The sequence below is a fragment of the Tachyglossus aculeatus genome, chromosome 8, assembly GCF_015852505.1.
Source record: "Tachyglossus aculeatus isolate mTacAcu1 chromosome 8, mTacAcu1.pri, whole genome shotgun sequence".
Taxonomy (NCBI): domain Eukaryota; kingdom Metazoa; phylum Chordata; class Mammalia; order Monotremata; family Tachyglossidae; genus Tachyglossus; species Tachyglossus aculeatus.
Window position 1 is genome coordinate 37,163,530 of NC_052073.1, and position 25,821 is coordinate 37,189,350.

The 25,821-nt window shown below is 48.9% G+C and overlaps 1 protein-coding gene across 1 annotated transcript; it reads left to right on the top strand.

Annotated features, from left to right (window-relative positions):
• The first annotated feature begins 4,210 nt into the window (after window positions 1-4,210).
• Window positions 4,211-24,637, top strand: LOC119931313. Its single transcript, XM_038749885.1, has 12 exons — window positions 4,211-4,251; window positions 5,766-5,918; window positions 8,091-8,181; window positions 9,807-9,858; window positions 11,238-11,317; window positions 14,035-14,181; window positions 16,489-16,611; window positions 18,493-18,560; window positions 20,157-20,187; window positions 22,202-22,262; window positions 23,422-23,498; window positions 24,582-24,637. The coding sequence occupies exons 2-12, from the start codon at window positions 5,809-5,811 to the stop codon at window positions 24,612-24,614; spliced, it is 873 nt and encodes a 290-aa protein (XP_038605813.1). The 5' UTR covers window positions 4,211-4,251; window positions 5,766-5,808; the 3' UTR covers window positions 24,615-24,637.
• The last annotated feature ends 1,184 nt before the right edge of the window (window positions 24,638-25,821 follow it).

Below are 25,821 nucleotides of genomic sequence, written 5' to 3' on the forward strand. Positions count from 1 at the left end.
TCTGCCGGGGTCCCTTCCGATCGCCTCCCCGATCAATCTTCCCGGGGGAAACCCTTCTACTGGCGTCCTCCCGGGAACCTCGTCCTCGCCGCCGCTCCCGTCGGACCCGAAGGGACCCCAACCCACTCCGAAGAACCCGGCCCAACCTGCCCCCGGAGCTAGCGGGGGCAGTTGCTCCGCCGCCTCCGCCACCGTCTGCACGGACAACGGCCTCCTGGGAGACTGTGAGTTACGATCCGCTCGCTTAGACCCCGATCTCCCTTCCCCGACCCCCAGACACTGGGGGGACACGGAAAACCGTCCCCCCCAACCCCAATCCTGGATTCTCCCCCAAAACCCGGGGGACCGTGGGTCTCATTTGGGACTCCCAGCTCTCCGAAGCCCCTGTGGCTTCGGCCTCCATTTTGGTCCCCGACGGTGGTGGTTCTAGACTGTGAGCCCACTGTTGGGTAGGGATCGTCTCTATATGTTGCCGACTTGTACTTCCCAAGTGCTTAGTCCAGTGCACTGCACACAGTAAGCGCTCAATAAGTACGATTGAATGAATGGTGGCCCAGAAGCAGCGTGGCTAGAGCCCGGGCCTGCGAATCAGAAGGTCGTGGGTTCTAATCCCGGACCCCAGCTTGTCTGCTGTGACCTTGAGCAGGTCACTTCCCTTCTCCGGGCCTCACTTCCCTCATCCGTAAAACGGGGCTTGAGGCCGCGAGCCCCCCGTGCCTCCAACCCTATTTGCTTGTTTCCACCCCAGCGCTCAGTACAGTGCCTGGCCCATAGTAAGCACTCAACGGATACCGTAATTATCACTATTATTATTTCCCCCTCGCAGACCTGAACGAATACTTCCGGACGGCCATCCCGGAGATGCTCCAGAGTCAGGCCTTCAACCTGGCCGGGCTGGTCGGCGACACTCTGAACTCCTTGACTGGCACTCTCGATCTGGGCGGCCTCCTGGGGGGCCTGGACTTGGGGGGCATCACCGGGGGCTTGACTGGGGGTCTCCTGGGCTCCCTCACCGGTGGGCTGGGAGGGAAGTCCGGCGGCTCCGTTGCAGGAGGGGGGGCCGGTGGTCTTTTGGGGGCGGCCGGGGGTCTCTCGGGCTCTCTCACCGGTGGGCTGGGAGGGAAGGCCGGTGGCTCCGTTACAGACGGGCTGGCTGGTGGTCTTTTGGGGGCAGGCGGGGGTCTCGCAGGCTCTCTGACCGGTGGTCTGGGAGGGAAGGCCGGTGGCTCTGTTACAGACGGGCTGGCTGGTGGTCTTTTGGGGGCAGGCGGGGGTCTCGCAGGCTCTCTGACCGGTGGTCTGGGAGGGAAGGCCGGTGGCTCTGTTACAGACGGGCTGGCTGGTGGTCTTTTGGGGGCAGGCGGGGGTCTCGCAGGTTCTCTGACCGGTGGTCTGGGAGGGAAGGCCGGTGGCTCCGTTACAGACGGGCTGGCCGGTGGTCTTTTGGGGGCAGGTGGGGGTCTAGCAGGCTCCCTCACCGGTGGCCTGGGTGGTGGTCTTCTGGGGGCAGGTGGTGGTCTCGCAGGCTCCCTCACCGGTGGTCTGGGAGGGGGGGCCGGCGGCTCCGCTGCAGGCGGGCTGGCCGGTGGTCTTCTGGGGACCCTTCCCCTGGTCGGGGGACTGGCATCCAACCTTCAGGGTTCGCTGAGTCCCGGCAAGTTGCTGGGAGGCCCGCTGGCCCAGGTGAACTCGCTCAAAGACACGGTGGGAGGGCTGGTGAGCGATAAACTGGGGCTAGTGGGCGGCCTGGTCCCCGGCTTAGGGGGGCCGCTGGAAGGGGTCCAGAAACTCACCGGAGGCATCTTGGGCGGCTTGGATGTTTCCAAGGTGGCCGGTTCCCTGACCGGCCAGCTCGACTCCATTCTCAGCAACCCGCTGGGCAACCTGCTGGGGTGAGTGACGCGCGGGGGGCCGTCCGGTATTTGTTGAGCGCTCCGCGTCCCGCTGTACTGAGCTCTTGGGGGAGTCCAGTACAGCAGAGTCGGCGGAAGCGATCCCTGCCCGCAAGGAGCAGACAGGCTAGCGGTGGCTGGATTTACTATCTCAAAGTTCCACCTGCTCCTTGCTGATCTATCGATGGTTATTTACTGAGCGCTTATAGAGTGAAAAGGCTTGTAATAATAATAATAATGGCATTTATTAAGCACTTATTATGTGCAAAACACTGCTCTAATAATAATAATAATAATAATAATAATAATAATGGTATTTATTAAGCACACTATGTGCAAAGCACTGTTTGAAGCGCTGGGGATGTTACAAGGTGATCAGGTGGTCCTATGGGGGGCTCACAGTCTTAATCCCCATTTGACAGATGAAGGAACTGAAGCCCAGAGAAGTGAAGTGACTCGCCCAAAGTCACACAGCTGACAACGGGCGGAGCCGTGATTTGCACCCATGACCTCTGACTCCAAAACCCGGGCTCTTTCCAAAGAGCCACGCTGCTGCTCTGCTGTAGCGAGCGCTTGGGAGAGTCCACTACAACTGAATTCAAACACGCGCTCCCTGTGCATTGTTCTAGTGTGCTCTCCCAAGCGCTTAGTATAGCACTCTCGCAAAGGAAGCGCTCAGTACATACGATGGAATGAATGAATGAAATCCAAGTCATTATTTCGCCCGTTTCTGCCAACTTCTCCGCTCCCCCCGGTCTGCGACTGGAGAAGCAGCGTGGCTCAGTGGAAGGAGCCCGGGCTTTGGAGTCAGAGGGCGTGGGTTCAAATCCCGGCTTTCCCAATTGTCAGCTGCGTGACTTTGGGCAAGTCACTTCATTTCTCTGTGCCTCAGTTACCTCATATGTAAAATGGGGATGAAGACTGTGAGCCCCCCTGGGGACAACCTTGTAACCTCCCCAGCACTTAGAATGGTGCTTTGCACGTAGTAAGTGCTTAATAAATGCCATTATTATTATTATTATTATTATTACAGGGTAGTAATCAGGTTAGACAAAGTCCCTGTCCCATGTGGGGCTCACAGCCTTAATCCCCATTTTACAGAATAGGTCACTGAGGTACAGAGGGGTGTTTGTTAAGTGCTTACTGGGTGCCAAGCACTGTACTAAGCGCTGGGGTTGGGATGGTGACATGAGGGAACTGAGGCCCAGAGAAGCAAAGTGACTTTCCCAAGGCCAAACAGCAGACGAGGGGCACGGCAGGATTAGAACCCTGGTCCTTTGGACTCACAGGCCTGGCCTCTTTCCGCCAGGCTACGCCGTTTCTTAGAACAGCACCTGGTACAGTGCCCAGCACTTAGTACAGTGCCCAGCGCTTAGCACATATTGCCTGGAACATAGTAAGCACCTAACAAATACCATAATTTACTATTATTAACAGTGCTTGACACGTACTAAGTGCTTAACAAATACCATTCTTCTTATTATTATTATTATATTATTAACAGTGCTTGACACGTACTAAGTGCTTAACAAATACCATTATTATTGTTCTTAGTGCTTGACATGTACTAAGTGCTTAACAAATACCATTATTATTATTATTATTATTATTATTATTATTATTGTTAACAGTGCTTGACATGTACTAAGTGCTTAACAAATACCATTATTATTATTAACAGTGCTTGACACATACTAAGTGCTTAACAAATACTATTATTATTATTATTATTATTAACAGTGCTTGACACCTACTAAGTGCTTAACAAATACCATTATTATTATTATTATTATTATTATTATTAACAGTGCTTGACATGTACTAAGCGCTTAACAAATACCATTATTATTATTATCAACGTGCTTGACACGTACTAAGTGCTTAACAAATACCATTATTATTATTATTGTTCTTAACAGTGCTTGACACGTACTAAGTGCTTAACAAATACCATTATTATTGCTATTATTAATGGTGCTTGACATGTACTAAGTGCTTAACAAATACCATTATTATTATTGGTATTATTAACAGTGCTCGACACGTACTAAGTGCTTAACAAATACTGTTATTATTGTTGTTATTATTAACAGTGCTTGACGTACTAAGTGCTTAACAAATACCATTATTTGCTTAACAAATACCATTATTATTATTATTATTATTATTATTAATGAGTTCTTGACACCTAATAAATGCCGAACAAATACCCTAAAACAAAGCGAGAACCTGTGACCGTCCTCGGCTTCTCTTGCAGGCTCGAAGTATCTAACGTGGTGATGGAAAGTCTGAACACCACAGTGGGCCCACGCGGGGCGGACGTCACCAGTCAAGTGGTAGTGGATCTCCAAGGGTCTGGGTAAGAGACCCCTTTCTCACTCTTTTTCTCTCTCCCCCCATTCTCTCTGTCTCCCTCTCCCTCATTATCTCTCTTCTGTTCTCTTTCTCTCTCTCATTCTCTCCCCCGTTCTCTTTCTCTCGCCTGTTCTCCCTCTCACTCACATTTTCTGTTTCTCCCATTCTCTCTCTCTTGTTCTCCCTCTCCCTTTCCTTCTCTCCCCCATTCTCTCGCTCCAATTTTCTCTCTCCCCCTTTTCTCTCTCCCATTGTCTCTCTCCCATTGTCTCTCTCTCATTTTCTCTCTTCTGTACTCTCTCCCATTCTCTCTCTTCCATTTTCACTCTCCTGTTCTCCCTCTCCCTCCCATTTTCTCTCTTTCATCCATTCTCTATTGCTCTCTTGTTCTCCCTCTCCCATTTCTTCTCTCTCCCATTCTCTCCCCCCCTTTTTCTCTCTCCCATTGTCTGTCTCCCATTTTCTCTCTTCTATACTCTCTCCCATTCTCTCTCTCTTGTTCTCTCTCTTCCATCCTCCCTCTCCCATTTTCTCTCTCCCGTTGTCTCTGTCTCCCATTTTCTCTCTTCTATACTCTCTCCCATTCTCTCTCTCTTGTTCTCTCTCTTCCATCCTCTCTCTCCCATTTTCTCTCACCCGTTGTCTCCCCTGTTCCCTCTCTCTTCCATTCTCTCTCTCTCCTGTTATCTCTCTCCCTCCCTCTTGCTCCTGTTTTTTCTCCCATTCTGTTTTCCACACTCTCTCTCATCTGTTCTCTCTCCTGTTTTCTTTCTCCCATTCTTGTTCTCTTGTTCTCTCCCCCTTTTTCTCTCTCCCATTGTCTGTCTCCCATTTTCTCTCTTCTATACTCTCTCCCATTCTCTCTCTTGTTCTCTCTCTTCCATCCTCTCTCTCCCATTTTCTCTCTCCCACTGTCTCTGTCTCTCATTTTCTCTCCTCTATACTCTCTCCCATTCTCTCTCTCTTGTTCTCTCTCTTCCATCCTCTCTCTCCCGTTATCCCTCCTGTTCCCTCTCTCTTCCATTCTCTCTCTCTCTCCTGTTATTTCTCTCCCTTCCTCTTGCTCCTGTTCTTTCTCCCATTCTCTTTCCCACACTCTGTCTCATCTGTTCTCATTTTATTTTGTTAATATGTTTTGTTTTATCCTCTGTCCCCCCCCCTCCCTTCTAGACTGTGAGCCCGCTGTTGGGTAGGGACCGTCTCTAGATGCTGCCAACTTGGACTTCCCAAGCACTCTGCGTCCAGTAAGCGCTCAATAAATACGACTGAATGAATGACTAGAAGGGGGAGACAGACAACGGAACAAAACGTATTCAATCAATCAATCAATCGTATTTATTGAGCGCTTACTGTGTGCAGAGCACTGGACTAAGCACTAGCGAAGTACAAGTTGGCAATATATACAGTCCTTACATTCACAAAATAAAATAAATAGACCCTTAAGGGTCCCAACCAGGGTCCCCCGGGACCAACCTGGGGTCGCGGAGCGGACAACTGGACCCTCTTTTCCGTCCCCAGGCTCCTGGCCCCCGTGACCAGCCTGCTGGGCTTCAAGCTGACGATGGTCCTGGGATTCACTGTGACCGCCGCCGTCAACGGTTCCAAGTGTCCGGTGTTTCAGATCGGGCAGGGAGAGGCGGAGGTCATCCACAGCGAGATGCTTCTCACCAGGTGAGGTGGCGGGGGACGTCTTCTGGTGGGCGGGTGGGCTTCTCGGCCCTTTCGGACGGGTGGGAGAACCCCTGGGGGGGTCTAGCTAGGCCTCCGGTAGGCCGGAATCGCATCCGCCGACTCCTGTGCGCTCAATAATAATAATAATAATAATAATAATAATGGAATTTGTTAAGTGCTTACTATGTGCATGGAATTTGTTAAGCACTTACTATGTGTAAAGCAAGCTCTTGGGGGAACGACAAGTTCATTCATTTATTTATCTGACTTGTACATATGTTATATATCATATAAATACGATTGATGATGATGATATGTTGCCAACTTGTACTTCCCAGGCGCTGGGTCCCCTTTTAGACCGTGAGCCCACTGTTGGGTAGGGACTCATCAATCAATCAATCGTATTTATTGAGCGCTTACTGTGGGCAGAGCACTGGACTAAGCGCTTGGGAAGTCCAAGTTGGCAACAGATAGAGATGGTCCCTACCCAACAGTGGGCTCACAGTCTAAAAAGGGGAGACAGAGAACAAAACCAAACATACTAACAAAATAAAATAAATTGAAGAGATATGTACAGGTAAAATAAATAAATAAATAGGGTAATAAATAGGTACAAACATATATACATATATGCAGGTGCTGTGGGGAAGGGAAGGAGGAAAGATGGGGGGATGGAGAGGGAGACGAGGGGGAGAGGACTGTCTCTATATGTTGCCAACTTGGACTTCCCAAGCGCTTAGTACAGTGCTCTGCACACAGTAAGCACTCAATAAATATGATTGATTGATTGATTGGTCCAATGCTCTGCACACAGTAAGTGCTCAATAAATACGATTGATTGATTGATTGATTGGTATCTATTCTATCTTATGTTATCTTGTTAATGTTTTGTTTTGTTGTCTGTCTCCCCCTTCTAGACTGTGAGCCTGCTGTTGGGTAGGGACCATCTCTAGATGTTGCCAAACTGTCCTTCCCAAGCGCTTAGTCCAGTGCTCTGCACGTGGTCGGCGCTCAATAAATACGATTGAATGAATGAATGAATGAATGAATTCGATCGTATTTATTGAGCGCTGACTGTGTCCAGAGCGCTGGACTAAGCGCTTGGGGGAACAAGTTCATTCATTCATTTATTTTACTTGTACATATGTTGCCAACTTGTACTTCCCAAGCGCTTAGTACAGTGCTCTGCACACAGTAAGCGCTCAATAAATACGATTGATTGATTGATTGATTCTAAGCTGAGGCCCAGAGAAGTGACGTGACTCGCCCAAAGTCCCACAGCTGACAATTGGCGGAGCCGGGATTTGAACCCGTGACCTCTGACTCCAAAGCCCTTGATCTTTTCCACTGAGCCACGCAGCGGGAGGGATGAGGGGTTGTTGCCATGGGGGTCTCTGGGGGGGGGGGGTCCCCGGGTGCCTCACATGCCCCTCATTCATTCAATTGTATTTATTGAGCGCTTACTGTGTGCAGAGCACTGTACTAAGCGCTTGGGAAGTAATAATAATAATAATAATGGCATTTATTAAGCGCTTACTGTGTGCAGAGCACTGTACTAAGTGCTTGGGAAGTAATAATAATAATAATAATGGCATTTATTAAGAGCTTACTTTGTGCAGAGCACTGTACTAAGTGCTTGGGAAGTAATAATAATAATAATAATAATGGCATTTATTAAGCATTTACTATGTGCAAAGCACTGTTCTAAGCGCTGGGGGGCTTCAAGGTGATCAGGCTGTCCCATGCGGGGCTCACAGTCTTCGCACATAGTAAGCGCTTAATAAATGCCACCATCATTATTATTATTAATCCCCATTTTACAGATGAGGGAACGGAGGCTCTAGAGGAATGGTGGGAAGGATGGATTTGGAAGAACGAAATGTTACCAACTTGTACTTCCCAAGCGCTTAGTGTGCTAAGTACACAGTAAGCGCTCAATAAATCATCATCATCATCAATCGTATTTATTGAGCGCTTACTATGTGCAGAGCACTGTACTAAGCGCTTGGGAAGTACAAATTGGCAACATATAGAGACGGTCCCTACCCAACAGTGGGATTGAATGAATGAACGAATGAACGAAATGCGCCGGCTGGGCTGTAGTAGACGATCGGGGAGGTGAGGGAGGACTTGGGGGGTGCTCCTTTCATCCCGGGGCTTCTCTTCTTTCAGTCTCATAGGTTCGCTGTCAGAGACGCTTCCTCTCCCTCTGGATGTGGGAGACTTACTGAACACCCTCTTATCCGCATCAATGTCGGAGACGGTAAGCGGGATTGTCGGCGGGTGACGATTTCGGAGAAATTAGGCCGGGTTCTCCGGGCCTCGGCCTGGTTTTGCAGGAAAACCGGAAGCAGCGTGGCTCGGTGGGTAGATCAATCAATCAATTTATCAATCAATCGTATTTATTGAGCGCCTACTGTGTGCAGAGCACTGGACTAAGCGCTTGGGAAGTCCAAGTTGGCAACATAGACGGTCCCTACCCGACAACGGGCTCACAGGCTAGAAGGGGAAGACGGACAACAAAACAAAACCAAGAGCCCGTGCCTGGGGGACAGAAGGACCTGGGTTCTAATCCCGGCTCCACCGCTCATCTGCTGGGTGGCCTTGGGCCACTCACTTCACCTCTCTCTGTCTCAGTTTCCTCAGCTGTAATAATAATAATAGCACTCTGCACACAGTAAGTGCTCAATAAATCCGATTGATTGAGTAATCAATCAATCAATCAATCGTATTTATTGAGCGCTTCCTATGTGCAGAGCACTGTACTAAGCGCTTGGGAAGTACAAATTGGCAACACATAGAGACAGTCCCTACCCAACAGTGGGCTCACAGTCTAAAAGGGGGAGACAGAGAACAAAACCAAACATACCAACAAAATAAAAAAAATAGGATAGAAATGTACAAGTAAAATAAATAGTACTGAGTGCTTACCGTGGGCGGAGCACTGTACTAAGCGCTTGGGAGAGTCCAATAGAACAGTGTTGGTGGCCGCGTCCCCTACTATAATTTCATTTTATTGCATTATCCCCTGTTCACACGTTTCGTTTTGTCGTCTGTCTTCCCCTTCTAGACTGTGAGCCCGTTGTCGGGTAGGGACCGTCTCTCTATCTGGCCGACTTGGACTTCCCAAGCGCTTAGTACAGTGCTCTGCACACAGTAAGCGCCCAAGCGCTTAGTCCAGTGCTCTGCACACAGTAAGTGCTCAATAAATACGATTGAATGAAGGAATGAAGGAATAAATACGTTTAAATGAATGAATTTACCGAGCACTTACTGCGTGTGGACCACTCAACTGAGCACTTAATAGTAATAATAATGGGATTTATTAAGCGCTTACTATGCGCAAAGCACTGTTCTAAGCGCTGGGGAGGTTACAAGGTGATCAGGTTGCCCCACGTGGGGCTCACAGTCTTAATCTCCATTTTACAGATGAGGGAACTGAGGCTCAGAGAAGTGAAGTGACTCGCCCAAGGTCACACAGCAGACATGTGGCGGAGGCGGGATTCGAACCCATGACCTCTGACTCCAAAGCCCGGGCTCTTTCCACTGAGCCACGCTGCTTCACTTGAGAGAATACATGGCAATAATAGACTTCTAGACTGTGAGCCCACTGTTGGGTAGGGACCGTCTCTCTATGTTGCCAACTTGGTCTTCCCAAGCGCTTAGTACAGTGCTCTGCACACAGTCAGCGCTCAATAAATGATTGATTGATTGATTAATAATAATAATGCTGGAGTTTGTCAAGCGCTTACTACGTGCCAAGCACTGTTCTAAGAGCTGGAAGCAGACACATTCCCTGCCCACAGTGAGCTTTGGGGCGGGTGGTGGTCTGAGCGAGGCGTGGGCCGGGAGACCGTTGTAGACGCCTCTTCCGTCGGTCTGTTCCAGGCGGGAGACTCTTTCCAGTCTATGATGGACAAAATCAACACCTGCGACATCCGTGAGTTCATTCTTTCTATAATAATAATAATAATAATAATGATAATAATAATAATGTTGGTATTTGTTAAGTGCTTACTATGTGCCCAGCACTGTTCTAAGCACTGGGGTAGATACACGGTGATCAGGTTGTCCCACGTGGGGCTCCCAGTCTTCATCCCCTTTTTACAGATGGGGGAACTGAGGCACAGAGAAGGGAAGTGACTTGTCCAAAGTCCTGTCATCCCACGGGAGAGGGGGGCGGGGGGAGGTCCGGGGGCCAGGATGCCTGGGTTTGATCCTCCAGATTGTGGAGGGGTGGGAGTGGGCAGTGCCTTGATTTAATAATACTAATATTAATAATAATAATAATGATAATAATAGCATTTATTAAGCACTTACTATGTGCAGAGCACTGTTCTAAGCGCTGAGGAGGAATACAACGTGATCAAGTTGTCCCCCGTGGGGCTCACAGTCTTCATCCCCATTTTACAGATGGGGAAACTGAGGCACAGAGAAGGGAAGTGACTTGTCCAAAGTCCTGTCATCCCATGGGAGAGGGGGGCGGGGGCCAGGACGCCTGGGTTTGATCCTCCAGATTGTGGAGGGGTGGGAGTGGGCAGTGCCTTGATTTAATAATAATAATAATAATAATAATAATAATAATAATAATGGCATTTATTAAGCACTTACTATGTGCAGAGCACTGTTCTAAGCGCTGAGGAGGAATACAATGTGATCAAGTCATCCCCCGTGGGGCTCACAGTCTTCATCCCCATTTTACTGAGGAGGGAACTGAGGCTCAGAGAAGTGAAGTGGCTCGCCCAAGGTCACACAGCAGACATGTGGCCCAGACTGAAACCCTTCCTTCCTCTCCCCCTCATCCCCCTCTTCATCCCCCCCATCTTACCTCCTTCCCTTCCCCACAGCACCTGGATATATGGATAGATGTTTGTACAGATTTATTACTCTATTTATTGATTTATTTTACTTGTACATATCTATTCTATTTATTTTATTTTGTTAGTATGTTTGGTTTTGTTCTCTGTCTCCCCCTTCTAGACTGTGAGCCCACTGTTGGGTAGGGACGGTCTCTATATGTTGCCAATTTGTATTTCCCAACCGCTTAGTACAGTGCTCTGCACACAGTAAGCGCTCAATAAATAATAATAATTGATGATGAGGTGGCGGAGCCGGGATTCGAACCCACGACCTCTGACTCCAAAGCCCGGGCTCTCTCCCCTGAGCCACGCCGCTTCTCTGCGAGCCCCGCCGTGGGCCAACCTGATCACCTTGTAACCTCCCCAGCGCTTAGCACGGGGCTTGGCACATAGTAAGTGCTTAATTGATGCCATCGTCATTATTATTATTAATCAATGGATTAACTGATTGTGTCCACAGCGGCCACGGAGGGAATGCCACTGAGCTACACTCTCCTGGAGGTGACGTTTACCGAGGCCTGCTTTCTGAGCGTCTACTGCGTAAGTCCTCCGCTTGCGGGGGGTGGAGGCGGGGTGGATACGGGGTTGTCATCATCATCATCATCATCAATCGTATTTATTGAGCGCTTACTATGTGCGGAGCACTGGACTAAGCGCTTGGGAAGTACAAATCGGCAACATATAGAGACAGTCCCTACCCAACAGTGGGCTCACAGTCTAAAAGAGGGGAGACAGAGAACAAAACCAAACATACTAGCAAAATAAAATAAATAGAATAGATATGCACATCATCATCATCATCATCAATCGTATTTATTGAGCGCTTACTGTGTGCAGAGCACTGGACTAAGCGCTTGGGAAGTACAAATTGGCAACATATAGAGACAGTCCCTACCCAAAAGTGGGCTCACAGTCTAAAAGAGGGGAGACAGAGAACAAAACCAAACATACTAGCAAAATAAAATAAATAGAATAGATATGCACATCATCGTCATCATCATCAGTCGTATTTATTGAGCGCTTACTGTGTGCAGAGCACTGGACTAAGCGCTTGGGAAGTACAAATTGGCAACATATAGAGACGGTCCCTACCCAAAAGTGGGCGCACAGTCTAAAAGAGGGGAGACAGAGAACAAAACCAAACATACTAGCAAAATAAAATAAATAGAATAGATATGCACATCATCGTCATCATCATCAATCGTATTTATTGAGCGCTTACTGTGTGCAGAGCACTGGACTAAGCGCTTGGGAAGTACAAATTGGCAATATATAGAGACAGTCCCTACCCAAAAGTGGGCTCACAGTCTAAAAGAGGGGAGACAGAGAACAAAACCAAACATACTAGCAAAATAAAATAAATAGAATAGATATGCACATCATCATCATCATCATCATCAATCGTATTTATTGAGCGCTTACTGTGTGCAGAGCACTGGACTAGGTGCTTGGGAAGTACAAGTTGGAAACATATAGAGACAGTCTGACTCAATCAATCAATCAATCAATCGTATTTATTGAGCGCTTACTGTGTGCAGAGCACTGTACTAAGCGCTTGGGAAGTCCAAGTTGGCAACATAGAGAGACGGTCCCTACCCAACAGTGGGCTCACAGTCTAGAAGGGGGAGACGGAGAACAAAACCAAACGTACTAACAAAATAAAATAAATAGAATAGATAGGTACAAGTAAAATAAATCAATAAATAGAGTAATAAATCTGTACAAAGATATATAGATATATACAGGTGCGGTGGGGAAGGGAAGGAGGTAAGATGGGGGGGATGGAGAGGGGGACGAGGGGGAGAGGAAGGAAGGGGCTGAGTGTGGGAAGGCCTCCTGGAGGAGGTGAGCTCTCAGTAGGGCCTTGAAGGGAGGAAGAGAGCTCATCTCAGCCCCTCCGGGGGTCTTCCGGGGGCCTGGGACGCCTGGATCCTGGGGGGGTCCGGAGGAAAGATCCCCCGGATAAAAGTAAGCGTTTAACAAGTACCGTAAGAAAAAACACTTCTCTGGGCCTCAGTTCCCTCATCTGGAAAATGGGGATGAAAACTGTGAGCCCCAAGTGGGACAACCTCATCATCTTGTATGTACCCTAGCGTTTAGAAATGTGCTTGGCACATAGTAAGCGCTTAACAAATACCATAATAATAATAATAATAAACTTTTCTGGGCCTCAGTTTCCTCATCTGTCAAATGGGGATGAAGACTGGGAGCCCCCCGGGGGACAACCTGATCAGCTTGTATCTCCCCCAGTGTTTAGAACAGTGCTTGGCACCTAGTAGGTGCTTACCAAATACCATAATAATAATAATAATAATAATAATAATAATAAACTTCTCTGGGCCTCAGTTTCCTCATCTGTCAAATGGGGATGAGGACTGAGCCCCACGGGGGACAACCTGATCACCTTGTCTCTCCCCCAGTGCTTAGAACAGCACTTGGCACCTAGTAAGTGCTTACCAAATACCATAATAATAATAATAATAAACTTCTCTGGGCCTCAGTTCCCTCATCTGTCAAATGGGGATGAGGACTGTGAGCCCCACGGGGGACAACCTGATCATCTTGTATCTACCCTAGCGCTTAGAACAGTGCTTGGCACCTAGTAAGTGCTTACCAAATGCCATAATAATAATAATAAACTTCTCTGGGCCTCAGTTTCCTCATCTGTCAAATGGGGATGAAGACTGTGAGCCCCACGGGGGACAACCTGATCTGCTTGTATCTCCCCCAGTGCTTAGAACAGTGCTTGGCACCTAGTAAGTGTTAGAGAAGCAGCGTGGCTCAGTGGAAAGAGCCCAGGCTTTGGAGTCAGAGGGCACGGGTTCGAATCCCGCTCCGCCACATGCCGGCTGTGTGACCTTGGGCAAGCCACTTAACTTCTCTGGGCCTCAGTTCCCTCATCTGTCAAATGGGGATGATTACTGTGAGCCCCCAGGGGGACAACCTGATCACCTTGTATCCCCCCCCCGCCCACGGCGCTTAGAACAGTGCTTTGCACATAATAAGCGCTTAACAAATGCCATCATTAAATTAAATTAGTGCTTACCAAATACCATAATGATAATAATAAACTTCTCTGGGCCTCAGTTCCCTCATCTGTCAAATGGGGATGAAGACCAGGAGACCCATGGGAGACAGGGACGGCGTCCAACCTGATGAGCTCAGATCTCCCCCGGCGTTTAGTACAGTGCCCGGCATGTAGGAAGCGCTTAATGCATATTGTTTAAAAATATAATAATTTCTCCCACCCTGGGCAGACCCAAGTGGCGTGCGGACGGACCGGCCTGGTTGTCCCCACGGGCGCCATGACCCTGCCCACCCAGCCGGCCCGCGTGTCTGCTGTGATGGCCCCCACCCTCATCAAAACCATGCTCTCCTGTGTCGTGTCCGCCTCGTTGCTCAAGGTAAGCGCTCCGCCCGCGTGACCTTGGGCCGGTCACTTCCCTCCTGCAGGCCTCGGTTCCCTCATCTGGAAAATGGGGATGACGAGCGGGGCCCCCACACAGGACGGGGACTGGGCCGCGAGTTTGGTTATTGTTATACTCTGGTCTCCCAGAGCAGTGAGCAGCGTGGCTCAGTGGAAAGAGCCCGGGCTTTGGAGTCAGAGGTCACGGGTTCAAATCCCGGCCCCGCCACTTGTCAGCTGGGTGACGCTGGGCAAGTCACTTCACTTCTCTGAGCCTCAGTTGCCTCCTCTGTCAAATGGGGATGAAGACTGTGAGCCCCCCGTGGGACCACCTGATCACTTTGTAACCTCCCCAGCGCTTAGAACAGTGCTTGGCACATAGTAAGCGCTTAATAAATGCTATTATTATTATTATTATCCGTACCCAGTAAGCGCTCGAGAAGTACGATGGAATGAATGAATGCTACATTTGGATCTGCCCTAGCGCTTAGAACGGTGCTTGGCACATAGTAAGCGCTTAGAGAAGCAGCGTGGCTCAGTGGAAAGAGCCCGGGCTTGGGAGTCGGAGGTCATGGGTTCAAATCCCAGCTGTGTGACTTAGGGCAAGTCACTTCACTTCTCTGGGCCTCAGTTCCCCCATCTGGAAAATGGGGATGAAGACTGTGAGCCTCATGTGGGACAACCTGATCACCTTGTATTCGTTCATTCATTCATTCAATCGTATTTATTGAGCGCTTACTGTGTGCAGAGCACTGGACTAAGCGCTTGGGAAGTCCAAGTTGGCGACACATAGAGACGGTCCCTACCCGACAGCGGGCTCACAGTCTAGAAGGGGGAGACAGACAACAAAACAAAACATATTAACAAAATAAAATAAATGGAATACATATGTACAAGTGCTTAGAACAGTGCTTTGCACGTAGTAAGCGCTTCACAAATGCCATCATTATTATTATTAACAAGTACCATCATCATCATGATTATTTATTCTTCCCGTAAGCTCGGTCTCTCGCCCTCCGTCATTAGACCGCCAGCTCACTGTGTGCAAGGGATGTGTCTGTTTATTGCTCTACTGCCTCCCTGGAGCGTTTAGTACAGTGCTCTGCACACAGTAAGCGCTCAACAAATGCCATCATTATTATTATTATTAACAAGTACCATCATCATCATGATTACTTATTCTTCCCGTACGCTCGGTCTCCCGTCCTCCATCGTTAGACCGCCAGCTCACTGTGGGCAAGGGATGTGTCCGTTTATTGTTCTACTGCCTCTCCCGAGCGTTCAGTACAGTGCTCTGCACACAGTAAGCGCTCAACAAATGCCATCATTATTATTATTAACAAGTACCATCATCATCATGATTATTTATTCTTCCCGTACGCTCGGTCTCCCACCCTCCATCGTTAGACCGCCAGCTCACTGTGGGCAAGGGATGTGTCCATTTATTGTTCTACCGCCTCTCCCAAGCGTTTAGTACAGTGCTCTGCACACAGTAAGCGCTCAACAAATGCCATCATTATTATTATTATTATTAACAAGTACCATCATCATCATGATTATTTATTCTTCCCGTACGCTCGGTCTCCCACCCTCCGTCGTTAGACCGCCAGCTCACTGTGGGCAAGGGATGTGTCCATTTATTGTTCTACCGCCTCTCCCAAGCGGTTAGTACAGTGCTCTGCACACAGTAAGCACTCAACAAATGCCATCATTATTATTATTAACAAGTACCATCATCATCATGATTATTTATTCTTCCCGTACACTCGGTCTCCCACCCTCCGTCGTTAGACTGCCAGCTCACTGTGGGCAAAGGCCTCTCTGTTCTACTGCCTCTCCCGAGCGCTTAGTACAGTGCTCTGCACCCAGTAAGCGCTCAACAAATGCCATCAGTATTATTATTATTATTAACAAGTACCATCATCATCATGATTATTTATTCTTCCCGTACGCTCGGTCTCCCACCCTCTGTCGTTAGACCGCCAGCTCACTGTGGGCAAGGGATGTGTCCGTTTATTGTTCTACTGCCTCTCCCGAGCGTTCAGTACAGTGCTCTGCACACAGTAAGCACTCAACAAATGCCATCATTATTATTATTATTAACAAGTACCATCATCATCATGATTATTTATTCTTCCCGTACACTCGGTCTCCCGCCCTCCGTCGCTAGACCGCCAGCTCACTGTGGGTAAGGGATGTGTCTGCTTATGGTTCTGCTGCCTCCCTCGGGCGCTCAGTACAGTGCTCTGCACACGGTAAGCGCTCAATAAGCACGACTGACCGACCGCTTTTCTCCCCCGAACAGAAGAACGACTACACCCTGATGATCCGCAATCAGTCCCTGGCCTTCCCGGTGAAGAACGTCGCCATCCTGACGTACGTGACTTCGGTTAGGAAGTTGGGCCAGATTCCGGTCATGGTGACCACGGTGAGTGTCCGGAGGGGAAATCAGAGGCCGGGAATTGGCCTTGTTGGAGGAGGAAGGAGGAGGGCGATGCAGGACGGGCGGTTCTGGGAAGTAGAGTCAGGGAACCAAAGAGACGCGAGTCGGCCGGAGGGCAGAAGAAGCCGGGGCTGGGAGTCAGAGGGCCTGGGTTCTAATAATAAAAATAATAATAATGGCATTTAGTAAGCGCTTCCTATGTGCAAAGCACCGTTCTAAGCGCTGGGGACGATACAAGTTGATCAGGTTGTCCCCCTTGGGGCTCCCAGTCTTCACCCCCATTTTCCAGATCATCATCATCATCATCATCAATCGTATTTATTGAGCGCTGACTGTGTGCCGAGCACTGGACTAAGCGCTTGGGAAGTCCAAGTTGGCAACATATAGAGACGGCCCCTGCCCAACAGTGGGCTCACAGTCTAAAAGGCCGGGGGGGGATAATAATTAGTATTATTATCCCCATTTTCCAGATGAGGTCACTGAGGCGCAGAGAAGTGAAGTGACTTGACCGGAGTCACACAGCTGACAAGTGACGGAGCCGGGATTAGAACCCATAATAATAATAATGATGGCATTTGTTAAGCGCTTACTATGTGCAAAGCACTGTTCTAAGCGCTGGGGAGGTTACAGGGTGATCAAGTGGTCCCACGGGGGGCTCCCAGTCTTCATCCCCATTTTCCAGATGAGGGAACTGAGGCACAGAGAAATGAAGTGACTTGCCCAGAGTCGCACAGATGACACGTGGCAGAGCCGGGATTAGAACCCATAATAATAGCAATAATGGAATTTATTAAGCGCTTACTATGTGCAAAGCACTGTTCTAAGCGCTGGGGAGGTTACAAGGTGATCAGGTGGTCCCACGGGGGGCTCACAGTCTTCATCCCCATTTTCCAGATGAGGGAACTGAGGCCCAGAGAAGTGAAGTGACCTGCCCGGAGTCACACAGCTGACAAGTGGCGGAGCCGGGATTAGAACCCATAATAATAATAATAATGGCATTTTTAAGTGCTTACTATGTGCCATGCACTGTTCTAAGTGATGGGGAGGATACAGGGTGATCAGGATGTCCCCCGTGGGGCTCCCAGTCTTCATCCCCATTTTCCAAATGAGGGAACTGAGGTGCAGAGAAGTGAAGTGACTTGCCCGGAGTCACCCAGCTGACAAGTGGCGGAGTCGGGATTAGAACCCATGACCTCTGACTCCCAAGCCCGGGCTCTGGCCACTCCGTCTCTCGACCAAACCGTTACATCTCTCTAGGATGGAGCCATGCTCATCTAATTCCAACTCCAATCCCAACTTGGGAAGCAGCGTGGCTCAGTGGCAAGAGCCCGGCCTTTGGAGTCAGAGGTCGTGGGTTCAAATCCCGGCTCCGCCACTTGTCAGCTGGGTGACTTTGGGCACTTCTCTGGGCCTCAGTTCCCTCATCTGGAAAATGGGGATGAAGACTGTGAGCTCTCCGTGGGACAACCTGATCACCTTGTAACCTCCCCGGCGCTTAGAACAGTGCTTTGCACATAGTAAGCGCTTAATAAATGCCATCAAAAAAAAAAACCTCCCCATCTTACCTCCTTCCCTTCCCCACAGCACCTGTATATATGTGTATATGTTTGTACAGATTTATTAGTCTATTTATTTATTTATTTATTTTACTTGTACATATCTATTCTATTTATTTTATTTTGTTAGTATGTTTGGTTTTGTTCTCTGTCTCCCCCTTTTAACTGTGAGCCCGCTGTTGTGTAGGGACTGTCTCTAGATGTTGCCAATTTGTACTTCCCAAGCGCTTAGTACAGTGCTCTGCACATAGTAAGCGCTCAATAAATACTATTGATGATGATGATTCCCATTTTCTTCCTTCCCTTTCAGGCCCTCGAGATCGTCTACAACCCGGCTGTGGGCGGAAGCGCAATTGAGACGGCCCTGAGGATGCAGAGGTAGCCGATCGATCGGTCACACTTATTGGGCGCTTAGCGTGCGCAGAGCACTGGACTGAACGCTTGGGAGAGGCCAGTAGAATAGCGCGGGCGGACACGTTCCCTGTCCACTTGAGCTGACGGTCTAGGGCGGACATGAATCAAGAAGCAGCGCTGCTCGGTGCAAAGAGCCCGGGCTTTGGAGTCAGAGGTCATGGGTTCAAATCCTGGCTCCGGATTTATTACTCTAGTTATTTATTTATTTGATTTGTACATATCTATTCTATTCATTTTATTTTGTTAATCTGTTTTGTTTTGTCGTCCGTCTCCCCCTTCTAGACTGTGAGCCCGCTGGTGGGTAGGGACCGTCTCTATAGGTTGCCAACATGGACTTCCCAAGCGCTTAGTACAGTGCTCTGCACACAGTAAGCGCTCAATAAATACAATTGAATGAATGAACTTTCCCTCTCCTCCCCCTCCCTAACCTCCTTCTCCTCCCCACAGCCCCTGTATATATGTGAGCCCACTGTTGGGTAGGGACTGTCTCTATATGTTGCCAATTTGTACTTCCCAAGCGCTTAGTACAGTGCTCTGCACACAGTAAGCGCTCAATAAATACGATTGATGATGATGATGTTTGTACGGATTTATTACTCTATTTTACTTGTACGTACTTACTATTCTATTTATTTTATTTTGTTAATATGTTTGGTTTTGTCGTCCGTCTCCCCCTTCTAGCCTGTGAGCCCGCTGTTGGGTAGGGACCGTCTCTCTATGTGGCCAACTTGGACTTCCCAAGCGCTTAGTACAGTGCTCTGCACACAGTAAGCGCTCAATAAATACGATTGAAAGAATGAACTCTCCCTCTCCTCCCCCTCCCTACCTCCTTCCCCTCCCCACAGCCCCTGTATATATGTTTGAACAGATTTATTACTCGATTTATTTGATTTGTACAGATTTATTACTCAATTTATTTGACATACATATTTACTATTCTATTTAGTACAGTGCTTTGCACATAGTAAGCGCTTAATAAATACCATTATTATTATTATTATTATTTATTGTATTTTGTTAATATGTTTTGTTTTGTCGTCTGTCTCCCCCTTCTAGACTGTGAGCCCGCTGTCGGGTAGGGACCGTCTCTCTATGTGGCCAACTTGGACTTCCCAAGCGTTTAGTACAGTGCTCTGCACACAGTAAGCGCTCAATAAATACAATTGAAAGAATGAAATCTCCCTCTCCTGCCCCTCCCTACCTCCTTCCCCTCCCCACAGCCCCTGTATATATGTTTGTACAGATTTATTACTCGATTTATTTGACTTGTACATATTTACTATTCTATTTAGAACAGTGCTTTGCACATAGTAAGCGCTTAATAAATGCCATTATTATTATTATTTATTTTATTCTGTTAATATGTTTTGTTTTGTCGTCTGTCTCCCCCCTTCTAGACTGTGAGCCCGCTGTCGGGTAGGGACCGTCTCTCGATGTTGCCGACTTGGACTTCCCAAGCGTTTAGTCCAGTGCTCTGCACGCAGTAAGCGCTCAATAAATACGATTGATTGATTGATTGATTGATTGATGATTAACGGCGGCTCTTCTGCTTTCCCACAGAGCAACCCACACCGCTCAGGATCCTAATGCCGTAAGTCGGTCTTCGTTTCCCAATCCCAGTTGGGGCAGTTTCCCAATCCCAGTTGGGGCGGTTGGCGCCGTTTTCTCCGGGAGGTCAAGGGTCAGCGGCCCTCCGGCATATCTAGCGAGCGCTCACTAAGTAACCCAGTCGGCCAACACGCTCCCTGCCCGCCACGAGCTTCCGATCAATTCGTCGGCGACGCTCGATAAGTACCACCGATCGACGGGTCGACATCGCCCTCACATCCCTCGGGTCGAAACCCCATTTTCCAGATGAGGTCACTGAGGCACCTCTATACGTTGCCAACTTGTACTTCCCAAGCGTTTAGTCCAGTGCTCTGCACACAGTAAGCGCTCAATAAATACGATTGAATGAATGAATGAATAATAATGATAATAATGATGGTATTTCTTAAGCGCTTACTATGTGCAAAGCACTGTTCTAAGCGCTGGGGAGGTTACAAGGTGATCAGGTTGTCCCACGGGGGGCTCACAGTTTTTAATCCCCATTTTACAGACGAGGGAACTGAGGCCCAGAGAAGTGAAGGGACTTGCCCAGAGTCACACAGCTGACAAGTGGCGGAGCGGGGATTTGAACCTATGAACTCAGACTCCAAAGTCCTTGCTCCTTGAGGGCTTACGGTGTGCACAGCACTGTACTAAGCGCTTGGGAAGTCCAAGTCAGCGACATAGCGAGACGGTCCCTACCCAACAACGGGCTCACAGTCTGCAGCGTGGCTCAATGGAAATCAGTCAATTGTATTTATTGAGCGCTTACTGTGTGCAGAGCACTGTACTAAGCGCTTGGGAAGTACAAGTTGGCAACATATGGAAAGAGCCCGGGCTCACGGGTTCAAATCCCGGCTCCGCCAACTGTCAGCTGGGTGACTTTGGGCAAGTCACTTCACTTCTCTGGGCCTCAGTTCCCTCATCTGTAAAATGGGGATGAAGACTGTGAGCCCCCCGTGGGACAACTTGATCACCCTGTAACCTCCCCGGTGCTTAGATTAGAACAGTGCTTTGCACATAGTAAGCGCTTAATAAATGCCATCATTATTATTATTATTATTATTTGATGCGGGGGGAGAGTCTAGGTAGACGCATTCCCTGCCCACAACGAGCCAACGGCCGAGGGGCGTTGATAAAAATCAATCCATCCGTGGTATTTATTGAGCGCTTACTGCTCAGTGGAAAGAGCCCGGGCTTTGGAGTCAGAGGTCACGGGTTCAAATCCCGGCTCCGCCAGTTGTCAGCTGGGTGACTTTGGGCAAGTCACTTCACTTCTCTGGGCCTCAGTTCCCTCATCTGTAAAATGGGGATGAAGACTGTGAGCCCCCCGTGGGACAACCTGATCACCTTGTAACCTCCCCAGCGCTTAGAACAGTGCTTTGCACATTGTAAGTGCTTAATAAATGCCATCATCATCATCATCATCATCATCACTGGCCTCCAGTCCGACAGAGCCGGTAGCTCCGACCCCCGCCCACGGCGACCTTACAACCAGCCAGTCCAATCAGTGCTATGTACTGAGCGCTTCCCACGTGGAGGGCGCCGTAGTAAAGCAGAGAAGCCGCGTGGCTCGGTGGAAAGAGCCCGGGCTTTGGAGTCGAGGGTCGTGGGTTCAAATCCCAGCCCCGCCACTGGTCAGTTGTGTGACGTTGGGCAAGTCGCTTCACTTCTCTGAGCCTCAGTTGCCTCATCTGTCAAATGGGGATGAAGACTGGGAGCCCCCCGGGGGACAACCTGATCACCTTGGAACCTCCCCAGCGCTTAGAACAGTGCTTGGCACACAGTAAGCGCTTAATAAATGCCATTATTATTATTGTTATTATTATTATCTGAGCTCTGAAACCTGCTGGGATTTGGGGCCTGGAGAAGACTTTCCTTTTCATTCATTCAATTGTATTTATTGAGCGCTCGCTGCGTGCAGAGCACTGTACTGAGCGCTCGGAAAGGACAATTGGGCAACATATAGAGGCGGTCCCTACCCGACGGCGGGCTGACGGTCAGCTCCTCTCTTGCAGCTGGCCAAGCTGATCCCTTGGTGCGACGAATTGGCCAGGAAAGTCTTCAGCAACGCGCAGGGTGAGTTAACGGGAGAAGCCGATTCCCACCCGGGAGGGAATTGGGAACGTGGGGAAGCAGGGTGGCTCGGTGGAAAGAGCTCAGGCTTCGGATTCGGAAGTCATGGGTTCAAATCCTGGCTCCGCCAACTGTCAGCTGGGTGGCTTTGGACGAGTGACTTCACTTCTCTGGGCCTCAGTTCCCCCATCTGTCAAATGGGGATGAAGACTGTGAGCCCCCCGGGGGACAACCTGATCACTCTGTAACCTCTCCAGCGCTTAGAACAGCGTTTGGCACATAATAAGTGCTTAATAAGTGCCATTATTATTATTATTATTATTATTTGGGCAAGTCTCTTCACTTCTCTGGGCCTCATTTCCTTCATCTGTCAAATGGGGATGAAGACTGGGAGCCCCCCATGGGACAACCTGATCACCTTGTATCCTCCTCCAGTGCTTAGAACAGCACTTGGCACTTAGTAAGTGCTTAATAAATATTATTATTATTATTATTATTAGGGCAAGTCACTTCACTTCTCTGGGCCTCAGTTCCCTCATCTGTCAAATGAGGATGAAGACTGGGAGCCCCCCGGGGGACAACCTGATCACCTTGTAACCTTCCCAGCGCTTAGAACAGCGCTTGGCACATAATAAGTGTTTAATAAGTGCCATTATTATTATTATTATTATTTGGGCAAGTCACTTCACTTCCCTGGGCCTCAGTTCACTCATCTGTCAAATGAGGATGAAGACTGGGAGCCCCCAGGGGGACAACCTGATCACCTTGTATCCCCACCCAGCACTTAGAACAGTGCTTGGCACATAGTAAGCGCTTAATAAATGCCATTATTATTATTATTATTATTATTTGGGCAAGTCACTTGACTTCTCTGGGCCTCAGTTCACTTCTCTGGGCCTCAGTTCCTTCATCTGTCAAATGAGGATGAAGACTGTGAGCCCCCCAGGGGACAACCTCATCACCTCGTATCCCCCCCCAGTGCTTAGAACAGTGCTTGGCACATAGTAAGCGCTTAACAAATGCCATCATTATTATTATTATTATTATTATCACCATGGAAGGTGGTGGTACCGGGCGGGGGGGGTCTCCCGGCCACAGGCCGCAGACAGGGGGGTCTCTCACTGCCCCTCCGGGGGTCCGTCCTTCTTTCCTCCTGCCGCAGCCTTGTTTTCGAGGGTGAATCTGCCTCCTGTGCCACTGCTGGGATCGTTCGCGGGCGGCATGGCTGAGCCGAACAAGGTATTTGCACTTTGACCCCGGGCATTGGGCTGAGCCCCCTTTTCCCACACTGAGCCCCCTTTTTCCTCTCCCCCTCCCCAACTCCTTCACCCTACCTTCATTCAATCATACTTATTGAGCGCTTACCTTGTGCAGAGCACTGTACTAAGCACTTGGGAAGTCCAAGTTGGCAACATATAGAGACAGTCCCTACCCAACAGCAGGCTCACAGGCTAGAAGACTCCTTCCCCTCCCCGCAGCCCGTGGATCGATGTTTCTACAGATTGATTTTCCTTGCCCATATTGACTATTATTTATTTTGTTAATGATGGGCATCTAGCTTTAATTCTCTTTGTTCTGGTGACTTGCCCAACGTCACCCAGCTGACAAGTGGCAGAGCCAGGATTTGAACCCGTGACCTCTGACTTCAAAGCCCGGGCTTTTTCCACTGAGCCACGCTGCTTTTCCCATACTTCCTCTCCTTTCCGGGTGACCTTTGGGCATTTGGGATTTGCCCATTCATTCATTCATTCATTCTTTCTTTTTCTTTCTTTCTTTCTTTCTTTCTTTCATTAATTCATTCATTCAATCATTCATTCATTCATTCAATCAATCGTATTTATTGAGCACTTACTGTGTGCACAGCACTGTACTAAGCACTTGGGAAGTCCAAGTTGGCAACATATAGAGATGGTCCCTACCCGACAGCGGGCTCCCGGCGTTCGTGTCCATCTCTATAAATTCTACATAAGCTATTATTTCATTCTAATACAATAATTGTATTATATAGAGAAGCAGGGTGGCTCAGTGGAAAGAGCCCCGGCTTTGGAGTCGGAGGTCCTGGGTTCAAGTCCCAGCTCTGCCAATTGTCAGCTGTGTGACTTTGAGTCAGTCATGTCACTTCTCTGGGCCTCAGCAACCTCATCTGGAAAATGGGGATGAAGACTGTGAGTCCCTCGTGGGACAACCTGATTACCTTGTATCTACCCCAGTGCTTAGAACAGTGCTTTGTACATAGTAAGCGTTTAACAAATACCAACATTATTATTATTATTATTGTTATTGTTATTATTATTATTATTATTATTATTGTCTCTCCCTCAGGACGCGGCCGTGGTCATCACCAGCCCGAATTGACCCACCCGGAGGAAGCCCTGGACGTGGGGTCGACGGGGGTGGGATCCGCTCTGGGGGGGTTCCCCGCTCAATAAATAGCCCAGCTGGCCTTGCAACACTAATGCGCCTGGAATTTCTTCCCGTCGACATCCGGTGGGGAATGGGTTTCCTTGGAAATCTGGGAATCCGCCCCTCATCTTTCTCCTCCCAAGACCCCCATCCCCTTTACCCTTGTTCCCCAGGGTCCCCTCATTCACTCATTCATTCAATCGTACTTATTGAGCGCTTACTGTGTGCAGAGCACTGTACTAAGCGCGGACACGAGCCAATTGTGACCTCCGGGGCCGCGGACACGAGCCAGCGGCCACCCCTGAGCTGCGGACATGAGCCACCAATCAATCAATCAATAGTATTTATTGAGCACTTACTGTGTGCAGAGCACTGTACTAAGCACTGGGGAAGTCCAAGTTGGCAACATCTAGAGACGGTCCCTACCCAACAGTGGGTTCACAATCTAGAAGGGGGAGACAGAGAACAAAACGAAACATATTAACAAAAGAAAATAATTAGAATAGATATGTACAAGTAAATCAATAGAGTAATAAATCCGTAGAAACATATATCCATATATATACAGGTGCTGTGGGGAAGGGAAGGAGAGGGGGAGGAGGGGGAGACCCCCGGGGCCGCGGACACGATGATGATGGCACTTATTAAGCACTTACTATGTGCCAAGCACTGTTCTAAGCGCTGGGGAGGTTACAAGGTGATTGGGTTGTACCACGGGGGCTCCCAGTCTTCATCCCCATTTAACAGATGAGGGAACTGAGGCACAGAGAAGCCCACTGTTGGGTAGGGACTGTCTCTACATGTTGCCAACTTGTACTTCCCAAGCGCTTAGTACAGTGCTCTGTACACAGTAAGCGCTCAGTAAATACGATTGATTGATTGAAGTGAAGCAGCGTGGCTCAGTGGAAAGAGCCCGGGCTTTGGAGTCAGAGGTCATGGGTTTGAATCCCGGCTCCACCACAAGTCTGCTGTGTGACCTTGGGCAAGTCAGTTAACTTCTCTGAGCCTCAGTGACCTCATCTGCAAAAATGGGGATTAAGACCGTGAGCCCCACGTGGGACAACCTGATCACATTGTATCCCCCCAGCACTTAGAACAGTGCTTTGCACATAGTAAGCGCTTAACAAATGCCATTATTCTTATTCTTATTATTAAGTGA

Bases quoted from the DNA above. Each gene is read 5' to 3' on its own strand.
- LOC119931313 (XM_038749885.1), top strand. From the start codon at position 5,809: ATGGTCCTGGGATTCACTGTGACCGCCGCCGTCAACGGTTCCAAGTGT. The intron at 9,859-11,237 runs GTGAGTTCATTC...TTGTGTCCACAG, and splicing joins AATCAACACCTGCGACATCC to CGGCCACGGAGGGAATGCCA. The intron at 11,318-14,034 runs GTAAGTCCTCCG...CACCCTGGGCAG, and splicing joins GCTTTCTGAGCGTCTACTGC to ACCCAAGTGGCGTGCGGACG.